We start from the raw sequence: 27,127 nt of genomic DNA, 5'->3' as shown, positions 1-27,127 counted from the left end.
GTATTTCCCCAATAGGTATAAAACATTGTATCTGAAGCAGCATCATCTATAAAGTACTCAGTATACAATAGTCGTACCCTGTATAATGGACCTCTGCATATTTCTATACACTCATTTCTGTATATCTGGTCCCAGTAAGATAAAGGGATTTGAGAAGTCATTGTAGAACAGATATTCTTGTTTTCAGTTCAGATTCTGAAGTTAACAATAGCCAAGGGAGTTAAGCACTGCAAATAAGACAAAAACAAGAAATAACTCCTAATGCATTGAAGTGTTGGTCCTCTACTAGCACCCAGTAAACCAAGAAGTTGTTTCCCAGGTGAAATACTCAGTCCCAAGCATGCTTACCAAAAGGGTTATAATTGGAATAATTGGGGGGTTATTTTAATTTTTCATCATTTCAGAAATCTGAAAGAATCGTTACAAGAGAAAAATACAACAGGAAAGCACTATGAAGCCAACTGGAATTTTGCTTAACTACTGCATACTCATGGTGCAAGAGTGGCCCATTGTCTACAAGCAAGGAAATGCAACCAATGACAGACAGGGCCTTAGCAGGAGTGCTTTTGCTATAACTAAAAATTAGTGATGGCAACTGGACATATTTTTGGTCACAGGCATTTGCAAAGTATCAAGAGCACTGACTACTTTTAAGCACAAGATTATGTAAAGCAAACAAAGATGTTTCTAGTTGTGTTTAGATTTAACAACAGTAAGATAGGATACTTCCTTCCAGTTGGAAGGAATTTAAAACAATTATCTAGTCCAATTGCTTGATCACTTTTAGGGCTGACCAAAAGTTAACACATTGTCCAAACACTTCTTAAACTGCGTCAGGCTTGGGGCATCAGCCTCCCCTCCAGGAAGCCTGCTCCAGTGTTTGACCACCCTCTCAGTGACGAGATGTTTCATAATGTCTAGTCTGATCCTCCCCTTGCACAGCTTTGAACTGCTCCTACTGTGCTACTGAATACCAGGAAGAAGAGATTGGTAAGGATGCAGAGTCTCTATTACTGGAGGAAATGAAATTAACTAAACTAGTACAGCCTAGCACTACAGACACAGAAGGTTATGCAGTGTCCCAGTATGAAGAGAAAACAACTAGCAAAGAAGGGCTCTTTGAGTAAATCAGGAATAAAGGTTTATAAACTGGCAACAAATAAATTTAGTTTGAAAGCAGATACTATACTAGATATCAGAGGAGCAAAGCTCTGCCACAGCTTCTACTTCAAAGGACAAGGAACCTTGAATTTGTTTTCATTTGGACCCTGTCAGATTTCTGAATTACATTAAATGATGCAGTTAATAATGAAAAGGTATTTATTTTAATGAATCACAGGCCCAGTATCATTTTATTTTGCATTTTCCATACTGTGGCAACCATTATTTCCTTGACTACAGCACCTTATTTTGCCTTGAAGGAAGAGGACATCATGATTAAATCATAAAGTTCTACAGATTTGAATTACTTTCCATTCAAGTTCATGAGGTTTTAAGTGTAATCTAACCTTTGATACTCATATTCCACCAGCTGTAAAGCTAGGATGATGTTAATTATCTGCTTTACAAGGATACTGAGGATTAAATCAATTAACAATATTTGCTTAGAGGACATTACATAAATGCTGAAAAAATATTATCTGACTAGGAAATCTCATAGTGTTTTTCTCTTCACCCACCTAATCTGAAATGATTGTTGCTCAAATTGTTAGCTGGATACATGACTGCAAAATATACCTGGTAGACACAGTAAAATTCTGAGATGTAATGTCAGCTGACACAAAATGCACAAAAACATGGATGAATTTTTTGTATTATGCTGTTGCCACATCACTAAAGATTATTCAGTGATTGAACAGAAGAGGAAAATGAGAGGCACTATTACCCGCAGGGCTACACTTAATTTTTCATATCTTTTCCATCTGTTGAATTTGATTGTCCTCATAAAGCAACTAAATTCTTTGTTTATATAATCTGTTGCATTGCATTAGAAATTCTGTTTTCTCCATGTTGACCCATGCCTACATCTCAGCTTTGAAATGGTAAATTGGAGCAAATAAGTAGCTGGAGTCTCACCTGTAAAGTGTGGACATACTACAGAAAAGCAGAAACATTGGAATTAAAATGGGGAATTCTGAGGCTACATCAATGTTTGACCTCAACCAGACCAAGACATGGGTTAAAATTCAAGGGGATCCCTGACCTGGCATTGAAGCTGAGATCATCTGTTCAGTGTGACTTGGCAGCGTTATTTTGTAAAGCACATACATTCAGTCTACCTCTAGATCCTGCATGCCTTTGCAGGACCTTAACTGTCCACACCAAACTTGGAAATCAGTTGAGAGAGAGATATAAAAAGGCCAAGTGCTTTCAACAAACTTCTAGGTCACACTGACAATTGAAAAACAGAACAGTCATTATCACCTGGTCCTTTTTTCCTGCCTTTCTCTTAGCACTGACTTCTTGATGATCCAGACTCTCGCTTGAGAACAGACGTACATTTGAAGACAGCAAAAAAACCAAAACCAAACCAAACAAAAAAACCCAAACCAAACCAAACAAAAAACCCCAAGCCAAATCAAACCCCGCAAACCAAACCAAAACAAACCCATAACCCAAACCCAAACTACTTTGTTTGAGTTTCTGCTGGTGTATACTTGTGAGAGCAAACAAGATACCAAGGGGCCTTCCATATAGGAATCATAACACCTTTTCCTAGCTGTGAACATACCACATTCCTTTATTCTGTAGAAAGCTCTGGATATTGGCAACTTCCATTTCTCTTTCAATCTACCCCGTACATTTAATATTAACTGTGGAAGTGTGGGAAAAAGTGCTGATTGTAAATGGCTGTCCCGAAGCTGATCAAATACGCAAATGCAAACAATTTGACTGACACCATTTTCTCTTTACTGGAGAAAAGTTGAGATGCATAACCCTGCATACAAATTATTTGAAACAACTTTTTTTTTGGCTTATTGCCTTTTGGATAGTGGCAAGGATTTTAGAGGTCAAATATTTTCCTACAGATATTTCACTACTAGCCTTCAAGCAAGCAGCAATGTTAATCTCCTGTCATTCAATCACTGCAGTTAACTGTGGTTTCTCCATTTCTGCTAAGGCAAGTGAGACTATGACTCTTTCTATTGACCAGCATCGCCTGCAAGATTATCAGGAAGCATCTGAGGCAACAGTTCCTCTTTCCTACAATAATCTCAACGAAAATGTGCTAGGGTGGGTGTGGCCTCTTAACCTGGGATTCAACTATATTTTTGTTTCGAAAGTTGACTTGTCCAATTACATCAAAATGTTTACGTGCACCATGCCTAGGGGCTTATTCTAAATTATATAGATCACTTAAACCTCTGAAAAAATACATAAGCCATCCAGGTTACAAAGTATGTTGAAAAGACAAGAAATGACCTAATAAGTGTGTTATATGATAAGATTGTCTCTGGGAGCTCCAGAGTTGGATGCAGCACTTCAGGTCAGGGCTCACCAGAGCAGAGTAGAGGAAGAGGAACACCTCACTCGTCATGCTGCCCACATTTCTTGTAATGCAGTCCAGGACACAGTTGGCTTTCTGGGCTACAAATGCATGTTGGCAGCTCATGTTGAGCTTCTCATGTTGAGCTTCCCAAGTCCTTCACACGACTGCTCTCAATCCCTTCTTTTTCTAGTGTGTGTTGATACTGGGGTTTCCCCAACCAAAGTGCAGAACCTTGCACTTAGCCTTGTTGAACTTCAGAGCATTCACACAGGCCTTTCAACGTTCCTCTGGATGGCATCTCTTTCCTCAAGCATGCCAATGACACCACTCAGGTCACCTGAGGATGCACTCAATCCCCCTATGCTTTTGATGGAGATACCAAATAGCATTGGCTCCAGTAAAGGCCCTTGAGGGATCCTCCATCTCTCTTTCTGCAATACTTGCCACTTCAAATTTGACATCAGCCTCACTCTCCTTGCAGTCTTCTGTTTTCTCCTTCTTTCAGAAATGTGTTTTCTTTTGTAGGGTGGATATGGACTACAAAAGGGTCCCATTGTCTTTGCTACAAACCCTACTAGTTAAATTTTCTCCTAGGTGTTCTGACCCTTTTGTTTCCCTTGTCTAATGTGGAGGTCTCTTCACATTGCTGTGAAGCCCCCTGTTTCTCCATTGCTTTGCAAAAGCAATATATGAAGAGACACCAACATATTAGATAATTTTTGAAATCACATATAAAGTGAGGATAAATCACTACTCTTTATTTTCTGTTGCTTCTATTACTGCATTCCCTAGCCATAAGTTTCAAGTCATTATATAGTCTAAGATGTGTGCTTATCCTGTGTTTGTGTTCACCCATGTGTATTACTTTCCAATATTATCTAATATTTTGTTTGCATGAGAGGTGGCCTGGCTACCTGCTTCCTACTTTTGCCCTGGGTTTAAATCCTTCTGTGATGCTGAAGCCAGTCCAGTGCCCAGAGAGCATCCACACAATAGGCAGGACAAAGGTGAGCTCACGTCATCATACTTCGCCAGACTGTATCAAGGATGTAGTGTGGGGCAGAATGAAGGCTGCCTGGGGGTGCTTGGGATGCTAGTTAAATGCCCAGGTTATTTACCAGAAGTGATCTTTTTGTCATGAGCTGCAAGAGAAATTCCTTAATTCATTCTGAACTCTGTGTGAAATTCAGTTATGCCTTATGACAACAGCGAAGGTGCCCTTGAGACCCTTCTTCTCTTTACCCCTCAACTTTAAAAAGTCATAACACTGCATATTGGGAAAGAAATAAAGTCACAACACTTCTGAACTGTACTGTAGTATTGTACTTAGTGTAGAGTATTCTGCACTAAGAAATCATTTTGCCTTTTCCCATTGTCAACTTAAGAGCTTGGGTGTGCAATTCTATTTGGACAACAATTCTTGCCGGTTCCAGATGACTGAGAAGGTAATGCATCATCACTTCTTTATGTTGACTATTATTTACTCAAAGTCATCCCAGCTACCAATGAAGAGATGAAAAACATCATGAGTGCTAACATGCATGTGAATTTTAATGAATAATTATAACAACTTATGATAGTAAATTTTAGGGTAAGCCCACCAACCTCTAGAAGGGCATGAACTAAACTAACAGGGTCTCTCTTCAGGATTTAATAGGTATGCTGCAATTGGTGCATAAAATGAGGCGTGACAAAATTGTCCCTCCATTGTATACTGTCTTTCCAGACCTGTAGTTTCGTGTCCTCGTGCAGCTAAAATATCCTAGTGTTCCAAGTGGGAAAATGAGCAGCTTTAACACAAAGGAAAACCCAAAACCAAGCCAAACAAAAAGCCTTAACTTACCCATGTATTCTTGCAGCTTTAAAAATGAAACATTACCTTTTGTTGGACATACTGAAATACTGAAAACTGCACATGAAAATTGGCTGTGAAAATACAGCTGTTATACAGCCAGTTGGGAAATCTTAGGGCTATTATTATTTTTTTCACAGCTATCATGTGCAGCTCTGCTTCCCGAAGTGCGGATGCATTTCTCCCTGCTCAGTGCATAAGGTAAGATCAAGAAGGACTGAAAGGGGTTGCTAGTAAACTGCATATACAAGGAACAGACAGGTTGTCATTTAAGAAAGAAGGATTCCTTGTTCCTTATCTGGCCGGAAGGAAATTCCATGAAGGTCCTGGAAGAGGGGGCTGGTGACCCATCATGTGGTGGTACAGCCTCCTGGGGACTGCCACAGTCACAGAGTGCCTGGGAGGTGTCTGACCTGTGACCTGAGTCAGTAGCAGTTCTCTGGATGGTGTGCTATCATGCGTCCTAATATAGCAAAATAATATGAAAACGCCTTTCCTTTTGCCCACAGTTCTAACCTGCTGTGAAAATGGCACATCCCTGCTGGGTTAACTCCTGTTTGTCACACATCACACTCCAGCCCTGCTCCCCTGCTTCTTCACAGCTTCTCCACTGAGGCTCTCAGCTTGGGCCCAGGTGACTATTTTACCTTGTGTGCATGGACAATGAGGATGAATCTAAAGATAATTCAATGTGTGAGCAGCCCTGTTGCAGCAACAGGGCTGCGTGCCCGAGTAAGTGCTCACTTGTGAGAAGCACAGTTGCACACACTCAGCCCACATCTCATTGAAGAACACTCTTTAAGTACATTATTACTCAAATCTCATTGTACACCAGAAAAAAAGAAACAACAAACTTTGTATTTTGCCTAGCCTGTTCATTTTTTCTATGTAATTTCTGCCTCATGCAGCCTGCCCCCTCTACCAATACACGATAACTTTGGATAGGTCACAGTATTAATTATTTTCATAATTATTTTTATTAATTATATCCTTTACAGCATCACTTTTCCAAGTCATTGGGGAAAATGACAGGGCCAGCTTCTATTTTTAAAAGTGCAGTGATTTAATACAAGAAGACAGAGAGTAGAAATCAAATCGCTAATCAGGGACTTGTACTCACATCTAATACATCCCTTCCCTCCTCCTCCCCCTCCTCACTTTTGCTCAGAGGCACTTCCTGACACCAGAAATAGCACATTGCTGATCACAGGCTTTGGGTGAACTCTTTTCCCAATTGTAATATGCAAAACATTATTAGATGTGCTAGCCTGACTTGCAGTAGTCCAGGGAGCCTTAGGTCACTACCTGAGTGACTAAATGTGTGGAAGTAATTAGTCGGAAGCTCATGAGATGCAGTGGAGCAAGGCACAGCAAAGGTTGTGTTTTATAATCTGATGAGTGGCTTCAGAGTGATTGATACTGTAGATCTTTGAGTCCTACAGGTTGAACTTGATTTAAATTTGCTGTCAGTAGCAATGCAACAAATTCCCATTTTCTCTGAGTGATAACTTGAAATTACGCGAAATAGCGAGTGCAGATTCACTCAATCTCACCGTGGTCTCATCCATAACCGTATCCTCTCAGGCACTCATCATTCATATCTTGATTCTGTATCAATAAAAAATGAACTTCTGATACATATGATAAGGTTAACCTCAAAAGCTGCCACACAATTATGTTATCCAGCTAATGACCCCTGTGTCTCAATGCAGTATGTCCTCACGTATAGTTGCACCAGCCAGAAAGCTCTTCTGTGTTGGGAGTCCTGTGCCATTCTGTGGAATACAAGAAAGCAGGACAGCCCTGGCAAACATGTCCTCAAATAGCAAGCCGGTGGCTACAGGGATGCTCCACATCTCTTGGGTGCGTGCTTAATACCTGCTTGCATGGAACCTGTGAAAGAGCAGGTTTCTATCAGCATCACCACAGTGAAAGGGAGGCAGTTAAAGCTGTCATTAAAAATCTGTTTGGGGTGGCTGCATGGGTGGAAGTTTGAAGAGAGACAATGTGAACTTGACAGGCAGCTGTGATGGGAGTAAAATATGCTGAGAGAGATAGGAGAAGCTGAAACAGAAAATCTGCATAACTGCATTACCTGTATAAAGACTGATGTACTGAAAGCCTGCGCATGCTGACCCTGTCCAGCTTGCTCTGGCAACTGTGGGGGTATTTGGCTGTGTGCTGCATTTTTAGGAGCCAGTCCTTCAAGGAGGGCTACTCCGGGCACACATGTCCATGTTGCAGAGGGGCAGAAGACACACCATAGCAAGAGAAAATGGAGTTTCCTTCCCTACTGCGACCTCCAGCTTCCCCCCAGACATCATTCGGTCTCAGGTAGTTTAGTGCTTTACACTTTGTCCACAAAGCTGAATGTCTGCCTGGCATGAGACAATCAGCCCAGTAACAGTCCAGCTTAATGATGCATCTCCCTCCTTCTGGAGGAGAGCAGAGGGAGAAGGAGAGCAGCGTGCCCCATGCCGTCCCACCTGAGGGAGTCTCTCCGGCTGGAAAGAAATTCACCATTTTCCTCAGTATTTTATCACCTCAGGGCAGCAGAGAAGGCAACGGCAAATACAAAACTTTTTCTCTGGGGTTCCTGGACCATGAAAGTGACTTGGGGTCTGCTTGAGAGCTAATTTAAAGGTGTGCTCTGCAGGATGAGTTTTAAGGCTGACTCAGAGGCTGATGGTTCAACGATATTCCACACTGATTTATGATAGCTGGAAGCTAACACCACAGCTGCAGTCAACCAATACTGTTTTGCAATCTTCAAGGCATGTCCTGAAGCAAAAAAGTTAGCTTATGCACAAAGAAATAAAAATTAAGCCATAAGTTCTCAGTGTATTCATATGATGCAGAGTAAATAGCCTACTTTGGCACCTTACATCGGAAAAGAGAGGCGAGATCATTTCTGTGTTGGGGGGTATTAGCCTCCAGTGACAATTCTCAGCTAAGCAGGAAGCCCAGAAAAGCCAAATGCTGGGAAGAAGACAGCTTTCCTGAGGTGTTAAATTTACAAAAATGACTGAGAACAACTACAAAGCAGCTGAGGTGCCACGAATGATGGTGACACCATACGAGGGTGTTACCATTGTTCCTGTTCTGAAAGGAAGGTGAACGCACGAGGGATGCATTTCACCTTCTTCAACTGAAGTTTAACCGTCTCAGGTAAAAATAATTGGTTACTGCTAATGCACTGTGGCAAAGCAGAGGAGAGCTGAGGATTAGTGTTATGTATTAGCTGTTATTTTGGGTTTATTACAGTGAAAAGTATTTACTACAATTCTGACCTAGCTACTCTTCAGAAGCAATTTTTGTCTTGATTCCAGGGGAATCTGGAAAAGCTCAAGAAATAGGATCATGTGAACTTCATGATGTTCAGCAAGGTCAAGTACAAGGTTCTGCACATCGGTCAGGGCAAGCCCTGGTATCAATACAGGCCGGAGTACAAAGAAACTGAGAACAGCCCTGCGGAGAAGGACTTGAGGATACTGGTGGATGAAAAGCTGGACACAAGCCAGCAATGTGGCTGGGCTGCATCAAAAGCAGTGTGACCAGCAGGGTAAGGGAGGTGGTTCTGCCCCTCTACTTCGTTTTTGTGAGACCCCATCTGGAGTACTGCATCCATCTCTCGGGTCGCCAGTGTAAGAGCAACCTGGGCCTGTTGGAGCTAGTGCAGAGGAGGGCCATGAAGATGATCTGAGGGCTGGGCCACCTGTTCTATGAAGACTGACTGAGAGTTGGCATTGTTCAGCCTGGAGAAGAGAAAGCTCTGGGTGAGACCTTAGTGCAGCTTTTCAGTACTTAAAAGGAAGCTTATAAGAAAGATGGTGACAAACCTTTTAGTCAAGCCTGCAGTGATAGGATAAGGAGCAATGATTTTAAACTAAAAGAGGGTAGATTTAGATTAGATATCTTGAACAAATTTTTTACAGTAAGGGGTGGTGAACACTGAGCAGGTTTCCCAGAGAGGTCCTAAATGCCTGGAAACATTCAAGGTCATGTCAGACTGGTCTCTGGGCTGCATGATCATTGCAGGTGGTTGGACTAGATAACCTTTAAAGGTAACTTCAAACCCAAACTATTGCATAACTCTGCAACAATAAGGAAGTAAACTAGGAAAAATACCTGACTGATACAGCAACCACCAGCTGGCAACTAATGATCCACTCTCCAAGACTGATCTGAATTTGCCGCCTTCCATTTTTTTTGTTAAATGGTGGCAGCTATAGAACAGTGGGCAGTGGAAAACACATGAAACAATCTCAGTGTTTAAAGAGAGAAATATAATACACTGGTGTCGTGTGTTACTGGAGAGGAAGGAAAGACATTTAAGAAACTGTTTCCAGTTCCCTGCCATGATGCTCCTGAATGGTTCCAGTGCCTTTTCAGTGCCTGCTGCTAAGAAGCTGCATGCCTTGCCTCAAAAACGTCCTAACAGATCTTCCCCTTGTAGACAGATCATCCCACACTGATCTTTCCTTACAACAGATGATAAACTGGATCAAAAGTAAACCACATACTGAGAAACAAGTTAAGCACTCAGAAGTATTTCCTTTATAGCTGAAAGAGTCAGCTACTGCAAAGAAAGAGTGATTTTAGACAGCTTGCTACATTCTTCTGATGTGCAAGCACGCTGGTTTTATTCTTGCTAATCAACTTTTTCTCAACAGTGAGCCTTTGCTTTTTGACTCAGTGCACCCACAGCAGCATGACTGTCTAATAAGCCTTTGATGCTACAGAATTCACAGTTCTCAGTAACTGCTTGGAGCACTTTGAGAACATAAAAACAACCTTAATTGTGTGTATATCTGTTGATGCCAGGTTGTCACCACAGGTAACTGCGCATGTGATTCTTTCTGTTCTTGAGACATATGGAGGCACCCAAGGCTCAGTGCTGAGTTAATGTGTTTTACAATCCGTATCTTTCCCCCGACTTCCATACTCTTGCTATCTGGGATGTTTTCCATGTGTAAACACTATGCCAAAACATATTTGCTTTCTCTATTTCAGCCTTCTCCAGTGATCACAGCACCGTCTGATGATCTCATACAAGTCAAGGACCTCAGACAAAGCGCTCAGAGAGTGAAGAAACAAGGCAGATGCTGCTGTTGAGGAGTTTCCATACGAATTGTAAAAGGTATAGGGAAAGAGAAAACATTATTATTTTGCTTCAGCTCTCTTTTTCAACAGCAGCACAAACTAGATTTTGGAAATGAAGTCCTGGTCTTGGGAAAGCAGTAATATTTTTTCCTTCTGACTTCATCAAGGTTTCATGACTTGCCCTCAAGCTCCAGGAGTAGATCCATTCCTTTTTAAGAAATTTAGGTTAGATGAATAAGACCAATAATTATCTCAGGCTGTAGCAAAATTGGAATACATTTGGCTGTTACTTTCCACTTTTCCCTTGTCTAGGCTTCATAAAAATATAATGCTGCTGTTGATAAATACTAGGGTAGGCTCCAGCATAAAACCAGAAAGAAAGGATAAAGGGAGTTTATTTGCTTCATAATAGAGTAATGGACATAACGAAGACAGGAAATTACTCTAACATGTAATGTAATAAAAAAGATAGGGCATTTTCATAAACTATGCATATTTTCCAAATTTCTTACTGTAAAACACTTTTAAAACTTCCAGATCTGCCATTATCAAACTTCAGAGTCAATGTTGTAAACACAGAAACATTAGGAAGTTTACTTCTGTGTACAGAAAAAGCTATTCACAGGAACAAGGGATCTGAGCTGGATCTAGGCATTTTAGAAGTGTTAGAATTGGCCTTGGTCCCCATGAGACAATATTCATTATCCATTTTGGCATGTAGCTGAACTGGGAATTTTACAGGAAGGATGTATGAGGTACACAAAAGCTGTAATTGCAATGACCATTTGTTTTCAAGGGGATCTGTCATGAAAATGGTATTTCCAAATGTTCTCCTCCTTTATGTTGTTTTCAAGGTCATGAAAAACCTTTATCTTTTTGTCCCTCTTTTCTTCTCTCTCCCCCAAAATGTTTGAGTATTCTTCTTGTAAATAGGTGCCAATTCCTTTGGCAACTCTGCAGTATACAAATTAACACCCAGCACGCCTTCAGAAGAACATAAGAAATTTCAGTAAGCAAATGTGTTCTTCCTATCTAGGAACATGTTGTTGCAACCACTTCCACACCAAGACTCAAGTGGGATCGTTTAGACAAGCCTCGACTGCTCATCTCCCAAGGTCACATCTACAGGACTGGTAGTCACGGTGGTCAAGAATGTCTAACAGACCCTGGAGAAAATGCAATTCAAAGATAATATATGTCTTACCTGCTTATTCATAAGTATGTAGATAATTGGATTGCAAACAGTGCTGCTTTTTGCCAGGATGGAAGGTATGATGCTTGCAACTGGAGTCACCACACCTGGCTTACCAAATGTAGCAAGTAATGCTATAACTCCATAAGGAATCCAACACACGAGGTAACAGATAACTGTAGTGATCACCATGAACAGTACGTGGTATTCTCTTTTGCGGGCAGCATTCTTGTGAATTTTTCCAACCTAGGAAAAGGTGAAAAGAGATAGGATTTAAGATGCTGAGCTGTTGGATTGATGGTTTTAACAACCTGGGACTGCCGGTCTTGGATCAGCAATGATAATCATCGTTGTAGTTCAAGAAGCAAAACAAACCCAAACCCAAAAGTGAGAGAACGCAGGTGGAAGAGTGACATTGTTTCCACCAAGGACCAGGGAAAGCCCTGGAGCCATCAATGCTACATGCCAGAATAAATCAGAGTCCCAGTAGAGATAGGAGCAAAAGCAGAAAGGTGATGAAGCTAGTCCTTAATAACCAATAGGTCATCTCTAGTTACTTTTCAGGTTTGGTATTTTATATAAATGCACAGTGTTTTCACTCAGGTTGCTCCAGTACACAGGACTTGCTTGAAATGGCGAAGCATTACAAAGCACAAGTGAACCAACAGAAGCATTTTCTTTTAGAGCTGTGGAAGCAGCAAAGTAGTGCTAGGGCTGTATGTAGTACCTCCGTCCTTGGATGTTTTTGAGGCTTGGATAGACAAAGCCTCGGGTAGCCTGATGTATTGTTGGCAAAGGCTGCATTCAGAACAGGATGCTAAGAGAAGCCCTGCATACAGCACTTTTATGAAGTTTTACAAGGTAAGATTCATCCTTTCTAGACTATTTCTTCCAGGTAGTTTATTGTTCTGATAAAAGGGACCGTCTCCTATGATTAAAAAAAAATAAATAATTGTGATCTTAAAAAAGCATGCCAGATACTGGCATAGCTCAGCTATTGTTTGAGGTTTTGGGGGGAAATGGAGGAGAACTGGCTAAATGGGAAACAGAGATTTAAACAACCAGTTTTGGTGTGATGGTGCAACAGCTCATCTTTCTATTGCTGGTATTTGACAGTCTGTGTGCAAACCCAGCTCTGCTGTGGAAGGATTTAAAGCCTAGTCCATGCTTCAAAATGTACTCTCATTTGATCTGTTCTGGACTAATGCATCATGCCCTTTTGGAGTCCAGAGCTTCAAGATGGAGGTTAAACTTGAAAATAGCAGCCAATTTTTATTTTTCTTAGGAAACATTCAGAAAGGTTAGCTCCAGAATAGAAAGGCTGACCTCCCTAAGCACCTTTGCAGCCAACAGAGAAAAGCAAACTCTGCGAAGCAGCTAATTTTGGAGCCAGTCTCTCCCCACTGACTCTAGATGGAGCCTCAGCACACTAATCTCCATGGGTTGTGGTTAGTTCCTCAACTTCCCCCCAGCGTCTGTTTAGCAAACCCAGATGTGCCAGCAGGGTTTCAGGAAGGATTCAAATATTTAAAGTATATCGATTGAGTTTTGTGTTCAGCCAAACGTAATTTATGTCCACTTTGAAATCTTTTTGCCTCCTGAATGCAGTACTTGAGAGTCAATTGCACCCAAGGGAACTAAACCCTGGTAGAGCTACAAACATAAGTAAGCCAAAAGGCAGCTCCCTGGAATACAGTGCAGCCAAACATTACCTAACAAAAGAAAATACGTTTGAAACAAACGGTTTCAGCCACTGCAGAACACTGATGTGTTCTCTAAATTAATGGAACACAGTAAAAGGTGGAAGCCTTTTACTTTACATCACCCAAGCTAAACATCACCTCCTGTTGCCTGACATACAACTTACACATTGTAATGCAGTGGAAATAGCCAGAGATTTACCTAACTCTGTGGTGTGGGTGCTGCTGCATAATATATGTGCTTATGTATCGGACTGCAAGTAAAAAACATATATAGTAATTGGGTGAGGACAAATAGAAAGCAACATAATATACTGACACTGTTTGTTTTAAGTTAATTATGATTTTAGCCTTCTAGAGTGGTTCATTCTATCTGGAATATCAGTAGAAATGTTCCTGTTGAAAATAAATAAAACACACATTAACTTAGTCTGCTAAAAAATAGCAAGTTTTTTTTCCTCTGTAGTCTTCCAACGATTTTCTGCAAAAAGGCAATTACAAAATAAAATCCACGCTTTTTGAAAACACTGGGGGCTATTTTTTTTTCCTCCAAGAACAGAACTTTTTTATCTCATAATTACTTTTGCTTGAAAAAAGGATTAATAATAGATAATGGTCAAATCCCGTATTGATTATTTGAACTACATTTTTAATGACTAATGGGAATTTTTTTCATGAAGAATCCAGGATCCCATGTTAGCCGCAGCTATGTTACAACTTTAATATTAATTGAGGAATAAAAAGCCCCAGTTAACCACAGCATCCATAGCTTCAATAAAGGCAGAGGCATCAGTCAGCATATTTTCCCTCCATGTTTAAATAATATCTCCTTGCTGAAGAGTTTAAAAGAGTTTACCCTCTGCACAGAAAAAATATAAAACAGAAAGAAGGGAAGGAAAGATGCGTATAAATGAAGTGTCTGTGGGTGGGATTTTGGTATGCATCCTTCTATTTTCACATCTGTAGCTAGTTTCCTTAGGGAGGGAAGCTCGCATTGCCACTGTGGCTGTGTCAGTATGGTAATAAATCTGTCTGCCTGTTGATCCCAATACCTTTCCTGTAAATTTGATTGAGGTTTTAAAACTTATTAGGTGCACAGAGGTCTTTGACATTGAATTCTTCACATGTCACTAGAGCAGAAGGATCCTTATTAATGTTCCCATCAAGAAGGAAAACACGATGTGAAATGTACTCCAGTTAGACACCAGAGGATTCACTCTAGTTTAGGTTCTGTTAGATTTTTTTTTGTTTTTTCCTCTTCTGATAATTAAAAAGGAAAAAGCTCTGATTACAGCTGTTCCTGAAATAGGACATTCATAATGTGTCCTCAGTATCTATTAAGGGTGACCTTCCGCTGCAGTATTCTGTAATTGAGTTTAAAAACTCATTTGTCGTGAGACAAGCCTATTGGAAAGCAAACTTAGTTAGCTGTCATGCTCACAGAGTCTTTCACTTCCATGTTTACACCAACGCAGCCAAGTGTTTTGAATTTTATGTGCCTCATATTATAATTTTATAATATGATTTACTTACAGTGCAGATCCTGGGAACAAGCAAATTAGAACTTCAGGGCTTTTTTTTTGAAACTACTGTTTGGTTTCTTTTTTACAGAAGTACATGATTATTCTCAGTGTTGCAGAGAAAAGATTAAAAGTATGGAATTGCAGTAAGAAGTGCAAACAATAGACCAGCAGTAAGGAAAGACCATAAAGTATGTCCTTCCTTAATGGCTCTAAGTCCCAGGTCACCTGGATGCCCCAGCTTTCCAGAGGGGACAAGGATGATACCATGAGTGCAAAGGACAAATGGCCTCTAGGCAGCCTTTACAATGAAGCTCAAATGTAGTTGATGCTTCTCTTGGTTTAGAGCGGCTGTAGTTGTTAGGTCTATTTTATGCTTAGGTAATTCATCTGCTGCTTCATCAGTAATCTCACGTTCCCTGATGTTCAGGCCACCAGAGAAATGCAGCATCACAGTTACTGTTTTAATTAGATATGCCCCAGGATGAAGACAGTACGCTGATGGCTTGCACAGCTTGATGCACGGGACACGAGAGGTGCTGGAGGTGTGCTTGCACAATAGAAAGGGTAGGAGGACAGCTGCATCATTTCTTGGTGACTCTGAGCATGCTGCCAGGCTGTTGTGTGACTGTCCTTCCCCTTGCCTTGTGCCACATCTTGGGGAAACAGACCTGAACTGTAGGATTTTTTTTTATATGCTCCTTCTGCATCCCCAAACCACCTCAGCCCAAACACGGGTACTTTGATAGTGGTGAAGGCAAGCAGCAGAGTCTCAGTGTGGGTGTGGTATCATCCTGGTACATGCTGGGATACAACAATGCAAGAAATGCCAGAGTATTTCAAGAAGTATTACACTGCTCTGTAGGAAATTACCCCAGAGTTTTGTTTTTCAACACCCCCTTGTTGCCCCCTCCATTCATCTACACACTTTTGGCTTCATTGCTTTTGCAGCTTTGTAGCCTACTTTTAGAAGGTGTTATCTTTAAAACTTTGTTGTTTACAGGTGCTGGAAGGCCTCCAGCAAAATATAGCTCAGGCTGATGTAACCTACAGAAATATTACAGGCAGTAGGCATTAAAATTATTCTATTTCTTATTTTAAAACTACCAGACAGTCTAATGCAATCGCTACACTGCATTTGCAGCAGTCTAATGGAAGTGCCTCCCAGAAATGCCTAGTGTCTGGACAGCCAGCTGACAGAAGAGCATTGGACAGTGGTGAGAAAAAGTAAATTCAAATAACGTTCTAGAATAGCTGAGCTTGTAAAGCGCAATCTAAATGTGAAGATACAGGCTATATATAATATTCATTTGATACACATAGAGGATATAAACCACATATTTAAAGTGGCACAAGAAATACTGGCCTATTGGGATTGAGTATTTATTTAGGATGGCTGGAAAACACCATCTTTGCTGTAGATGCAACTGTTTTTGCCAGGACAGAGATAGTCTGCCAAATTTGAAAGTTCTGTTCTAGAGTCAAAGAAAAGGGGATGGGGTGGAAAAGAGGTTTGAAGATTTTTTTTTTTAATGAGAAAACAATGTGTCTCCCCTGCTTTCACCCTGAGAAGTAGCAGAAGTGTTTTGGTTTTTCAGATCTCAGCTTGGGGCAGCGACAGGCAAGCTTGTCTAATCTCAGGCACGGAGCACAAGACTGGCACAATTCGCTCTCCTCTGCATTTGCCCTGTAGCTGAGTTGCGTTTTGCGTACATACCTAATGTTCCCTTTCACCCTCCTCCTCCACTCAGGCTGTCATTCAAGACAGACACCACCAGTCAGAGGACTATGGCAGAGTGCTGTGCAGATACATGAGAGGCGGTAGGCCACAGAGTGTGGGAAAAGCCACCAGGGTACCCAGTGAGGTGTATGGCAGTGGCAGAAATGTCCTCAAAAGGGTGACACATTGCTTGGTTCACCTCAAAAGTTGCGTTCCCTCCCAGATGACAAGATGTAGCAGATACAACATCCACCAAGGAATGGGCTGCTGAGCCTGTGGGCTTTCTCCAGGGTAAATACCGGCACTTCCCAGCCCACACCTAACAGGACAGCAGCTCCTTGACTCCAGTAAGGGATTTACTGGTTTTATATATTTCTCTTAGCCACCAGGTGAGTCCACATGGGAGAAGAATACAGGGCAGTACCCTGCCCAAGAGGACAGCATTGCCCCCTTCTGTGCTTCAAGTTTGACATACTGCAGCTCCTGCTCAGCTCCCTGTAGATTTAGCTGGGCATTTAGCTAGTCATGAGGGAGTACTGGTGGCACTTCACCTGCTCAGAAAGCACAGGTGCTGGGAAAGACCTGAGGGATGAGTATACACAGAAGCAGTGTTGTTGTATCCTTCAGGTAACTGAGAAACCCACAGTGCATATATCCAGGTCACCTCTGTGAGGCAACATGTACAATGGTGCATAATCCCATCATCCACAGGCAAGCTGTGTTGTGGGTTTTTATCTATCTATCTATCTATCTATCTATCTATCTATCTATCTATCTATCTATCTCTATAAGACAAGGAAGTTGGGCTAAAGTTAGCTGTTAAGATGGGAAATCTGTGATGATCTGACCTGTTTTTTCTCAAATTCCCCTGTGTTTTCTTTTTTGCACTACATCCCAAATAGCTTTTGCTATACATAGCTACTTAATGTAGCTATGTGCTTCCTCTCATAAAGCATTTCCTTCATATTTTAACAGCTCCCAGTCACCTTCAGTTGTGAACATCTTGAAAGGTTAAGAATATACAGCATCCCATCCATCTAACCACTACATGGAAAGACTATACAGTGAGAATCCAGCATCCAAAACCACTTCAAGTAGGGGGGAAGCACATCATAGCATCTTAAAAAGCAGGGGATCTGTTTATGTATTTGGTCCTTCAAGTCAGTTTCTTTTTCTCTGAATAATTATTAAGATGGAAAATAATAGCATTTATTGTACCCTCTGTATCTGAAGAGTGGATGCCATAACTGTCCTTTACCTAGCACACTCTAAACAAGAAACAGGGAAACATGGTGCAAAGTGCTTGCTTTCTTATGGCTGATGCATTTTTCCTGGATCTGTCTTTGTACATTTTACACTCAAATAACTATGTTTTCTTCACTACTTCAGAACTGCACAGTGAGAAGAAGGTTATTTATGAGCAGCAGTGTTTGTTGCCAACCTCTTTAAGTGTCAGTTCTAAGTGCTTGTTTTGACATGATCAAATATTGAACAGTACTACCAAAACCAGAGACAAATGAAATATTCATAATCAACTGAGGGAAGTTTGCCAATCTTTGAACACTTCGTCTACTACAGCGCCTTGAAGTGAACAGAGGGGAGCTAGACTTTTAATGCAAAAGCTGCAGTAAAGGGAAAAAGCTGGAAAAAGGTCATTCCTCTTCCTTTGTGAACAAGTCAAGTAAGACAGTCTGTTTTGTTTCTAACAAAAGAAAATTAGAAATTCTCTCCATTTATTGGTATGAATAACCATCTATCAAATCTAGGAGTGCCTCAAACTAAGCAGTGACTCAAAGGTCAGTGACAACAAACTTTCTCCTCTGCCATCTCTATGGCATCTGTCCTCAAGCAAAAAGAAGCCAAAAAACCCTCAAACAACCCAATTAACCACACTCCAAAGCATGAAAAACTCTAAAAAGCTGTAAGAAACAAAAGTTCCAAGTAATCTATTTTTTCACTGTGGGCTACCCCAAAACTGATACTTTATGGATTAATACTAAGATAGATAAAATATTTTGTTTGCTGAAATATTTTGTTTGTTGTTTAAGAAAGGCATTCATGGGAAAAGACAGCTCACTGGCTTAAAAATACTTGCCTTCTTTATCAGCATTTAGGAGGCTAAATTCAAAACAAGAGTGAATACTGAAGAGATGGATAGTCTCTGTAGAAATAGGGACCAAACAACAACATCTGCTTTGAGTCATCTTAGAATCCAATGGGCCCTGACTCTGCAAAGCATTCATACTCACCTGTTCACTGTCTGTCCTGAGGTTTAAACATGCACATGAGCACTTCGCTCACCTGGGGCCACATAATGAGTTAATAGCAACAAGTAGAGAAGAGGAAAGACATAAAATCACACAAGGGGCTTTATAGTTAATTATTTTAATGTCACAATTAAGTTTAGGAATTGACGTACGTAGGAAGGGTATTTTATCTGCTGAAGTCTGGCTTTATTAGGAATTTTTGTTATTGAAACAGCAATAGTCATCTTAATGCCTCAAAGTGAAGGGAAGCTATGCTTTAAATACGAAAGCTATGGCTTTGTACACTGCAGTTAAAGCATAACTGTTACTGCTGCTAATACCAGAGAAGTTCTGCTATGGACTTAAAGAACGCTATAATCCTCTTAGTTGCAGGAATTCTTTCACTGTTTTAGCTAAAGGGCTTCTAGCAGTGTTTTAACTTAGAGGGTGAACACATTTACAGAATCACAGAATCACAAGGTTGGAAAAGACCTTTGAAGATCATCAAGTCCAACCATTTTCATCCTAAGCTAAACCATATCCCTAAGTACTTCATCTACCTTCTTTTTGGACACATCCAGGGAAGGTGACCCAACCACATCCCTGGGCAGCCTGTTCCAGGCCCTAACAACTCTTTCAGTGAAAACGTTTTTTCTAACGTCCAATCTAAACCTGCCCTGGCACAGCTTCATGCCATTTCCCTTTGTTCTATCACCTGTTATTCAGGTGAAGAGACCATCGCCCACCTCTCTACAACCTCCCTTCAGGTAGTTGTAGGTGATGATAAGGTCTCTCCCCTCAGCCTCCTCTTCTCCAGGCTAAACATCCCCAGCTCCCTCAGCTGCTCCTCACAGGATTTGCCCTCCAGCCCCTTCCCCAGCCTGGTTGCCCTTCTCTGCTTTTACTCGAGGACCTCAATGTCCTTCTCATGGTGAGGAGCCCAGAACTGCACACAGCACTCGAGGTGTGGCCTCACCATTGCTGAGTACAGGGGCACAATTACTTCCCTAGACCTACTGTCCACACTGTTTTTGATACAAGCCAGGATGCCATTGGCCTTCTTGGCCACCTGGGCACACCCGTGCACTAAGGCAGCAGCTCATGCTGTCACTTCCATCATTTACAACTCATGTTGTAAATGTACTTGGGTCAGGACAACCCCCATTATCCATGCAGGTTAGGAGACGATGTGCTTTAAAGCAGTCCTGAGGAAAAGGACTTAGGAGTACTCGTAGATGAGAAGCTGGACAGGAGCCACCAATGTGCATCTGCAGCCCAGAAAGCCAACTGCATCCTGGGATGCATCAAAAGAAGTGTGGCCAGCAGATCAAGAGAGGGGATTGTGCCCCTCTACTCTGCTCTGGTGAGTCCTCACCTGGAGTGCTGTGTCCAGCTTTGGAGCCCTCAATAGAAGGACGTGGACCTGTTGGAGCGTGTCCAGAGGAGGCCACCAAAATGATCAAAGGGCTGGAGTACCTCTCCTACGAAGACAGGCTGAGAGAGTTGGGCTTGTTCAACAGGTTCAGATTAGATGTTAGGAAAAAAATCTTCACCAAAAGGTTATCGGGAATTGGAACAGGCTGCCTAAGGAGGTGGTTGAGTCACCGAGCCTGGACCTATTTAAAAGATGGGTAGATGAGGTGCTCAGGGATAAGTTTTAGTGGAGGACGTGTGTGGTTGGACTTGATGATCTTCGGTTTTTTCAACCTAGTGATTCTGTGATTCTGTGATATGCCCTAACCCAGGCGCTCTCTCTTGTGTCTATAGCTACAGACAGAAAGGACAATGGCTACAAAAACATGCACTTGGCTGTCCCAGGCACTGAGTTGGCAGGACTCAAGCTAATTCCAGTGCAAGAGCTAAGCACACAGTCGTGAGAAACAAGTTCCACCTGCCCAGCACTGAGCCTGTGCCCTAGGCTCAGCCCTGGGCTAGCACAGACATGGGAGATCCACAGCTGCCTCACATCCCACCAGCCTGAAATACAAGCCAAGTGTACCTAACCATGCAGCAGCCAGGACAGACGGACCCAAGCAGCTGTCCCCAGCAGCTAGGGCCAGAGTCTCTTGCATGGAAAGTACAGGACCAGTAGAAGTGGACAGCCTCTGGCATGCCATAAGGAACCCACCCCAAAAAACCTGCCTACAGACTGGTCAAAAGGTCTGACAGCAACAAGTAAAGCAATTTGGAAATGTTAAAACCTGTGCCAAATAAAGAAAAAATACTCCTTCTGAGGTAAAATACAATCACTCTAATGCTGAAGAGCCTCCAGCCCTGGCAGCTCATTTACACAGATATATTGTATACGATGATATGCACTTCTCAAAAATGCTATTTGTATATACGTCCCTCAGTAATTGTGGGACTGCACAGAGCTGCTATCCCTGATATTGGCACCGACACTCCTATGGCACTTACCTGCCTGAAACAAATCAAAGATGTGTGGAAAATAAGAAATGTGGAAAATGGAAACTGAAAGGGCAGTGAAGTGTGTTTGCTATCTGGAAGATATAGTTAGTTGAAAAAAACCTGTGGATGAAAGAAGCATCAAACATTATGTCCAAAGTTATTTAAACTTGAATTAATTTTCTATCTGAAAGGTGATCAAAAAGAAACTGATCTACAATATTAAGGCTATTGAAGTTTTGTGTGTCTAACATGACTTACCATATTTCTGTGAATTCCCTAGATAGTTTGAGAGACTGTAATAGATAGGAAACCATTTTCTTGAAGCCATCAGGTCTAATTTTCCCAAACTGATAGCAATCACAGACTATATTACTTGCTTGCATTTGATTGCTTGTCTAAGTCCAGGTCTAGTGAGCATGTTATAACTGGCCTTGACTCACACCAACTGCCCCCCTTATCAACAGGCTCAGCAAGAACATGTTGGCCTGAATTACCCTAAAACCAGGTTATATCCTATGGATGATAAAGAAACTACAAAACTTTAAAGGCAGGGTTCACTACTCTGCTTCCAGCAGAGGACGAGTGTTCCTTGATCAAAGATATATGTTTTGGCTTGAAAACACATCAAGACAAAGCTGGCTTTGGTTCTGGGGGTTGTGAAAGATGCGATGGTCCCAATGTAGGGGTTAGCACTAAAAGTTTAGAGCCCTGGAAGAACTGAATGCTGCCAAGCAAATATCAGCTGTTTTTTTCTGGTCATCTAATTCAAACTAGCTGAATATCAGTCCCAGGCTGTAGATAGTGTCACAGTTACCTGGATGTAGGTCCATCAGCACCTATTTCAGGAAAGAAGGAACTTTTGGTACATTTTCTGATGGCCAAAAGCCAGAATCTTTCCTGACGTGGTGTGGAGCATCCAGACTGCCACTGCCAGGCACCTGGCAGCAAGAACTGCAAGGCTTGAGCAGATTCACTCTCCTGCTTTTGACTGTAGAAGAAGCCTAGAAGATTAATTTGTCCTAATCTTTTGGTGGGTAAGGTTATGTAAACTGAACCTCACTCAGAAAAGAGCAGGAATGGGATAGAAAGACAGCTACTTCTATTCCCATTGCATGATACCCAGTAAATCTGAGATCTTAGACTAGTGTATGTCTAGAAAGTGATAACATTACCAAAACAAGTATTCAAAAAAAGAAAATTATTTGGGTTTTTTTTCAGGGGGACAGGAAGAAAATTAGAGACTTGGCAAGAGTGACACTGGACAGGCTCTGGGGAACTAAGACTGTTGGTGTCCAGATTTAACTATCCCATGGTTAGAGGACTTTAATGGTAAGGTCTATCAACAATAGTATAGGTGGCTCTTGCTGTAACTGCATGGAGTACATATTTAAAAAAAAACATTAGGTTTTGTTGCATAGTTGAATTAAACAAAGGTTAGGTAATAAAAGGGATGTTTGTCAGCAAATACAACACAAACTCCTGAATGAGATTCAGTAACTGCTGAACCAAGCCAGGACTGAGAATGACTTTATACACATGGTGCATAATATACAGGGTTCATCTGTGAGGGCAAAACTGAGGAATTCCACCTTTGGGAGGAAAAACCAAAGGTATGAAGGATACTCTGCAATAACAGAGTAGAAATGCAGCTAGTTTTGTAAAGAGAGCACGTAAGAATATTACTACATGTGTTGCTGCTTAGCAACACGACTTGCTTTTATAAAGGTGGAAGGTGCTGAGATCTCTTTCAGAAAATCAAGCCAGTAATTTAGTTTCAGACTCTTCTTTTTGAAAAGCTTGCCAACAAACTATACCTCTAACAGATTTACTTTTCCAATAACCAATTTGTAGTTCTGTGCGGGTTGTTTTGGGGTTTGTTTTTTTTAATAACTTTTACAATTGCTTTGACCAACCTAACAGCCCAGCTGAAGTTAAAGGAAAGGGAAAACAAAACATACTTCTGCTTTTTAAAGCTGATTTCAGTGTGTTTTGCATTGACGAATTTCTAGAGCAGAAGGGGAAAATAGCAGACATTATTTCCTTGGTTTCCACGTGCCTACTTCCAGAGATAGCACCACACAGAATGTTTATCTGCAAAAATCACTAGTATGGTTGAACTCTTCAGAAAGAGATGAACTGACAGGTATAATATTTCTTCCCAGGTTTGAAAGTCACTGCTTGATGCTAAGCAATAAAACTCTACCATCTACATAGGAAATGGAATGCACATTGGCCCGCATCTAAAGGGAAAGTGTTTTCAATCATAGGTGACAAAAAATAATGCTTCAAAAGACTGGAACACTGATACAGCTAAAGCAGGAAATAACAGCCTGGGTGTTGTAATTGGCAAGGACAATAAATATTAGAGTCAGAGTAAATGTCAGCTGAGATCGGCAAACTCATTCAGCTGGAATCAAAACACACAACAAACCTTCTCCCCGCCCTTCAGACGTGTTTGCGGTTTGGGTTGAGACCTCTCCCTTGTCACTGAAAAAGGCTGTTTGTGAATGAAGGTATGTATGCATTTGTATGTATGTTAAAAATGTATAACCACCACACACTGTAGATGCTATACATATGTCTATATACACTATACATGGTGTATATGCATACACTATACCTTATATGATACATACACACACACACATATGTCCATAATTGTGTGAAAAGTCTAACGTAGGAGTCATCCAAGGTTGGAGAAGGAAGCTATAATGAAAGTGTGACTCACTGCCCTCTTCATCTCTTGAATTACATTAACAGCCACCTTTTCTACACCAAATACCAATATTTCCTCTGAATTTGGGGGTGGATTTTAGAAAAAACAACCCCCAAAACAAGTCAGGACAATGTTTTTCCTCAAAAATGGAGCTTGGGTATACCCCAGATCCATTTTTGTATGCCTGTATAAAGCTCTCGCTTGCACTGAATTGTAATTTATACCAGGCTAGCACACATGGGTGAGAACTTGAGCTCCACTTTCCTTTGGATTGGTAACTGGTCTCCTTGCATTGAAATTAGATGCTAAAATGTCTCAGGCACCATCAGTCTTTCATCATTTAACCACAATTATCCCTCTTCCTGGGAAGAGGTCAAGTTTTCCCATATTTTACTGAGGGATCTCCTCCCACCCTCTGACATATAAGATAAAGCATGGTATCATTCAGGGCATGTGGGTATACCTTTGACAGATAGCTATTTATATTTAAATAAGCCTAATATATGAGCTCCTATCTGCCTGTCAAATTCTGTAGACTCTACACAGAACATAAATCCAAAAGGGGTTCAAAGCCTTCAGTGGCATCTTCAAAATACAGCAATTATGCTAAAACTGGCAGACCCTTTCCCTCAAATTATTATACACTTATCATGGCACAGATGTATTCAGTAAAAAAAAAAAACCCAAACCAAAACAAGCCCAACCCTACAAAGTCTGGAAGTCTTCAATCCCTCTCCTCTCAGCGGGAGCCTTGTAACCCCCTTGAATTTTAATCTCACTCTACAGCACATCATCCTTTTTTTGGCACAGAATGACAAGTAGGAGGGAGAAATCCATGTAAACTGCTAAGTTAGATGAATTACATTTAAGCAGTAAGACTGAAACTCGGATGTACACATCATTTTTTCCTTGGGAGGCTGCGTACCCAGGATTGTGTTGCACCTGAAACAGTCTGGTCTTTCCAGCTTCTGTTCTGATATGCCAGGGAGGGTCAGCAAGGGGAAATTGGTATGGTGGGTTGTACACAGCCTGGGTATTCATAAACATTTATCTTGGCTCACAGAAAATAAAGATAAATTCCCCTTCTGTAGTTTGTGTATTACAGACAGTCCTCTATAAATTATGTATCATTTTAAGACTTCCAGTTAGGAAACTTGCACTTAAACTGTGGTAAAGTTTCATATTTGTTTTAGATTACTAAAAAGGCAAGATAAGCAGAATGAAACTGTTACAATTTTATGAGCTCGATACATTACCCCTTAAGGCAGTCTTTGGCTGAGCAGCAATTTGTGCTTGTTATTAAGCACAAAATAACACAGGAACAAACAAGGCTGAAGCCCTCAGTAAATATTACGTAAACTTGCCCTTGACCCCTACCCATTAGATGGGTGAGGAGGGTAAAGTTGTCTCCAGAATTTGATGTGCATGTGCATATGAAATGGTCCTACTGCCTGCGGCACACCTAAGCTGCCAGCACATGGACACCAGAGTGAGGAGTCACTTGGGTTTTAAGAGAGTCAGGGCCATGCAGTACATTACAAATATTACTATGGATCTGGTCGGTTTCCACAAGCTGATGCTGTATTTGGTACCTGTATATGTATACATGTATCTATGGCAGAATTGCATGCATAGAGATGGCCCCAAACCTATTTATTATTAATAAGGATGGTATAGCTATAACAAACATGGAATAGGTTTATTATTCATGAAAAGGTTACTATACTATCGAAAAAAATCTGCTTAATGAACAATAAACTACTAATCGTTCCTGCCTTGCTAGTTCAGAAGCTGTATCTTCAGTGGCAATTCTAAACAGCAAAAAAGTATGGGGCATGTTGTGTGATTTTCAGATCTACCTAGAATAACTTAGTTATTAAAAAAAAAATTAAAATCCTTTTTCTATTTAAAAGTTTTATTTCTGTCCCCACAAAATAAAAATCTTATACTGGAACTGAGATATTCATAATATTAAACTAAAGATTTAATCCTAAAAAGGGTAGATTGTATAGAAAACTGTGAGGAACAGGTCAGGGATTACATAAACAAATATATGGTTAGATGTGGAGGAAGTAACATCCACTCTCTAGAACATAAAAAATTAATTTTCCTACTCCGGTTTGCAGATGCTGCCTTTGTAATCTTGCCTTTCATAATGGCATTTGTATCCTTGTGGGAGAATCATGATGGCTTCAGTTTGGGAACACCACCTCTGACTACATTTTTAACATTACATTGAGGATCACCTTCATGAAGTAGTGTTCTTCTTCACATTAGCACCCCCTAAAAAGAGAAAGTAGTGAATAAGCATCCACTACCAGAAGCCTTCTCTAAGTGTGGAGAAACCTTTTCACTGTGGGCAACCAGCCATCACTCCACGTAAAAACAAGATGTAGGAGATGGTAGGTGGGAATGACTTTTCTAAGCCTGAAACAGTCATGATCTTCATTCCTTCAGAAAGGCAAGCTTCATTATTTGCAGAGATGCGTAAATTTCAACAGGTTTAACAGGATTTAGACATGTTATCCCCAAAAGGGACAAGAAGCCACGAGAAAAAGAGGTGTAAATTATGGGAAATATTTTTAATTTGTCAAATATAGCATAAAGTATCTGGAGGGCAGCAATATAACATGGGAAGATAGGGATCCGAAAAAAAAGTCCAAATCTAAAAGCAGTGATGACACTCTGCCCACATCCAGTTGACTTGGAGTTATGTGAGATCCAGCATTTATATGTTCTTAACCATTGGTTTGTGATACATGATAACTGTGGTTAAGAACAGCTACAGTTCCTACAAAATACAGAAAAGATGGAAAGTTGGATGTCAAATACTATTCCCTGTTAAAATTATGAACAAGACCAACAAAAATAAGATGCTTTTTAACTTTCCAAATGCTTGCAACTTAAAAGGGTAGGCTCACTGACCAATATTCAATTTCTACCCTATGTTTCCTCTCTGTTGGAGTCTGTGGAAGCAGTGATGTATGCAGACTTAAAAGTTACTGATAGTACGGGTGTGGTGGAGATACACTGCCTTTTTTGCTTTGTTTCAGTTTTACACAAAATAGTGACTTAAAGAGAAGCCATCTAGACATTTTCCGTGTAGTCAGAAACAACATTACAAAATAGAGCAAAGGACTATGACAAAACATGTTTGTAAGGTTTTTTTAAGTAAAATG

The 27,127-nt window shown here is 40.9% G+C and overlaps 1 protein-coding gene across 1 annotated transcript in view; it reads right to left on the bottom strand.

Annotated features, from left to right (window-relative positions):
* The window catches only part of LOC311202667 (pinopsin-like), a gene marked incomplete at both ends in the record, with an annotated part of 88,960 nt that overhangs the window by 15,043 nt on the left and 46,790 nt on the right, over positions 1-27,127 (bottom strand). The window contains one exon of the mRNA XM_084277274.1: positions 11,650-11,883. Within this exon, the coding sequence (XP_084133400.1) occupies positions 11,650-11,883 (234 nt within the window). The remainder of the gene's footprint in view (positions 1-11,649; positions 11,884-27,127) is intronic.

Source organism: Gallinula chloropus (genome assembly GCF_964237585.1).
Source record: "Gallinula chloropus genome assembly, chromosome: 1".
Lineage (NCBI taxonomy): Eukaryota > Metazoa > Chordata > Aves > Gruiformes > Rallidae > Gallinula > Gallinula chloropus.
The sequence above is the reverse complement of the archived record's forward strand: the minus strand, read 5'-3'. Positions and strand labels throughout refer to the sequence as shown.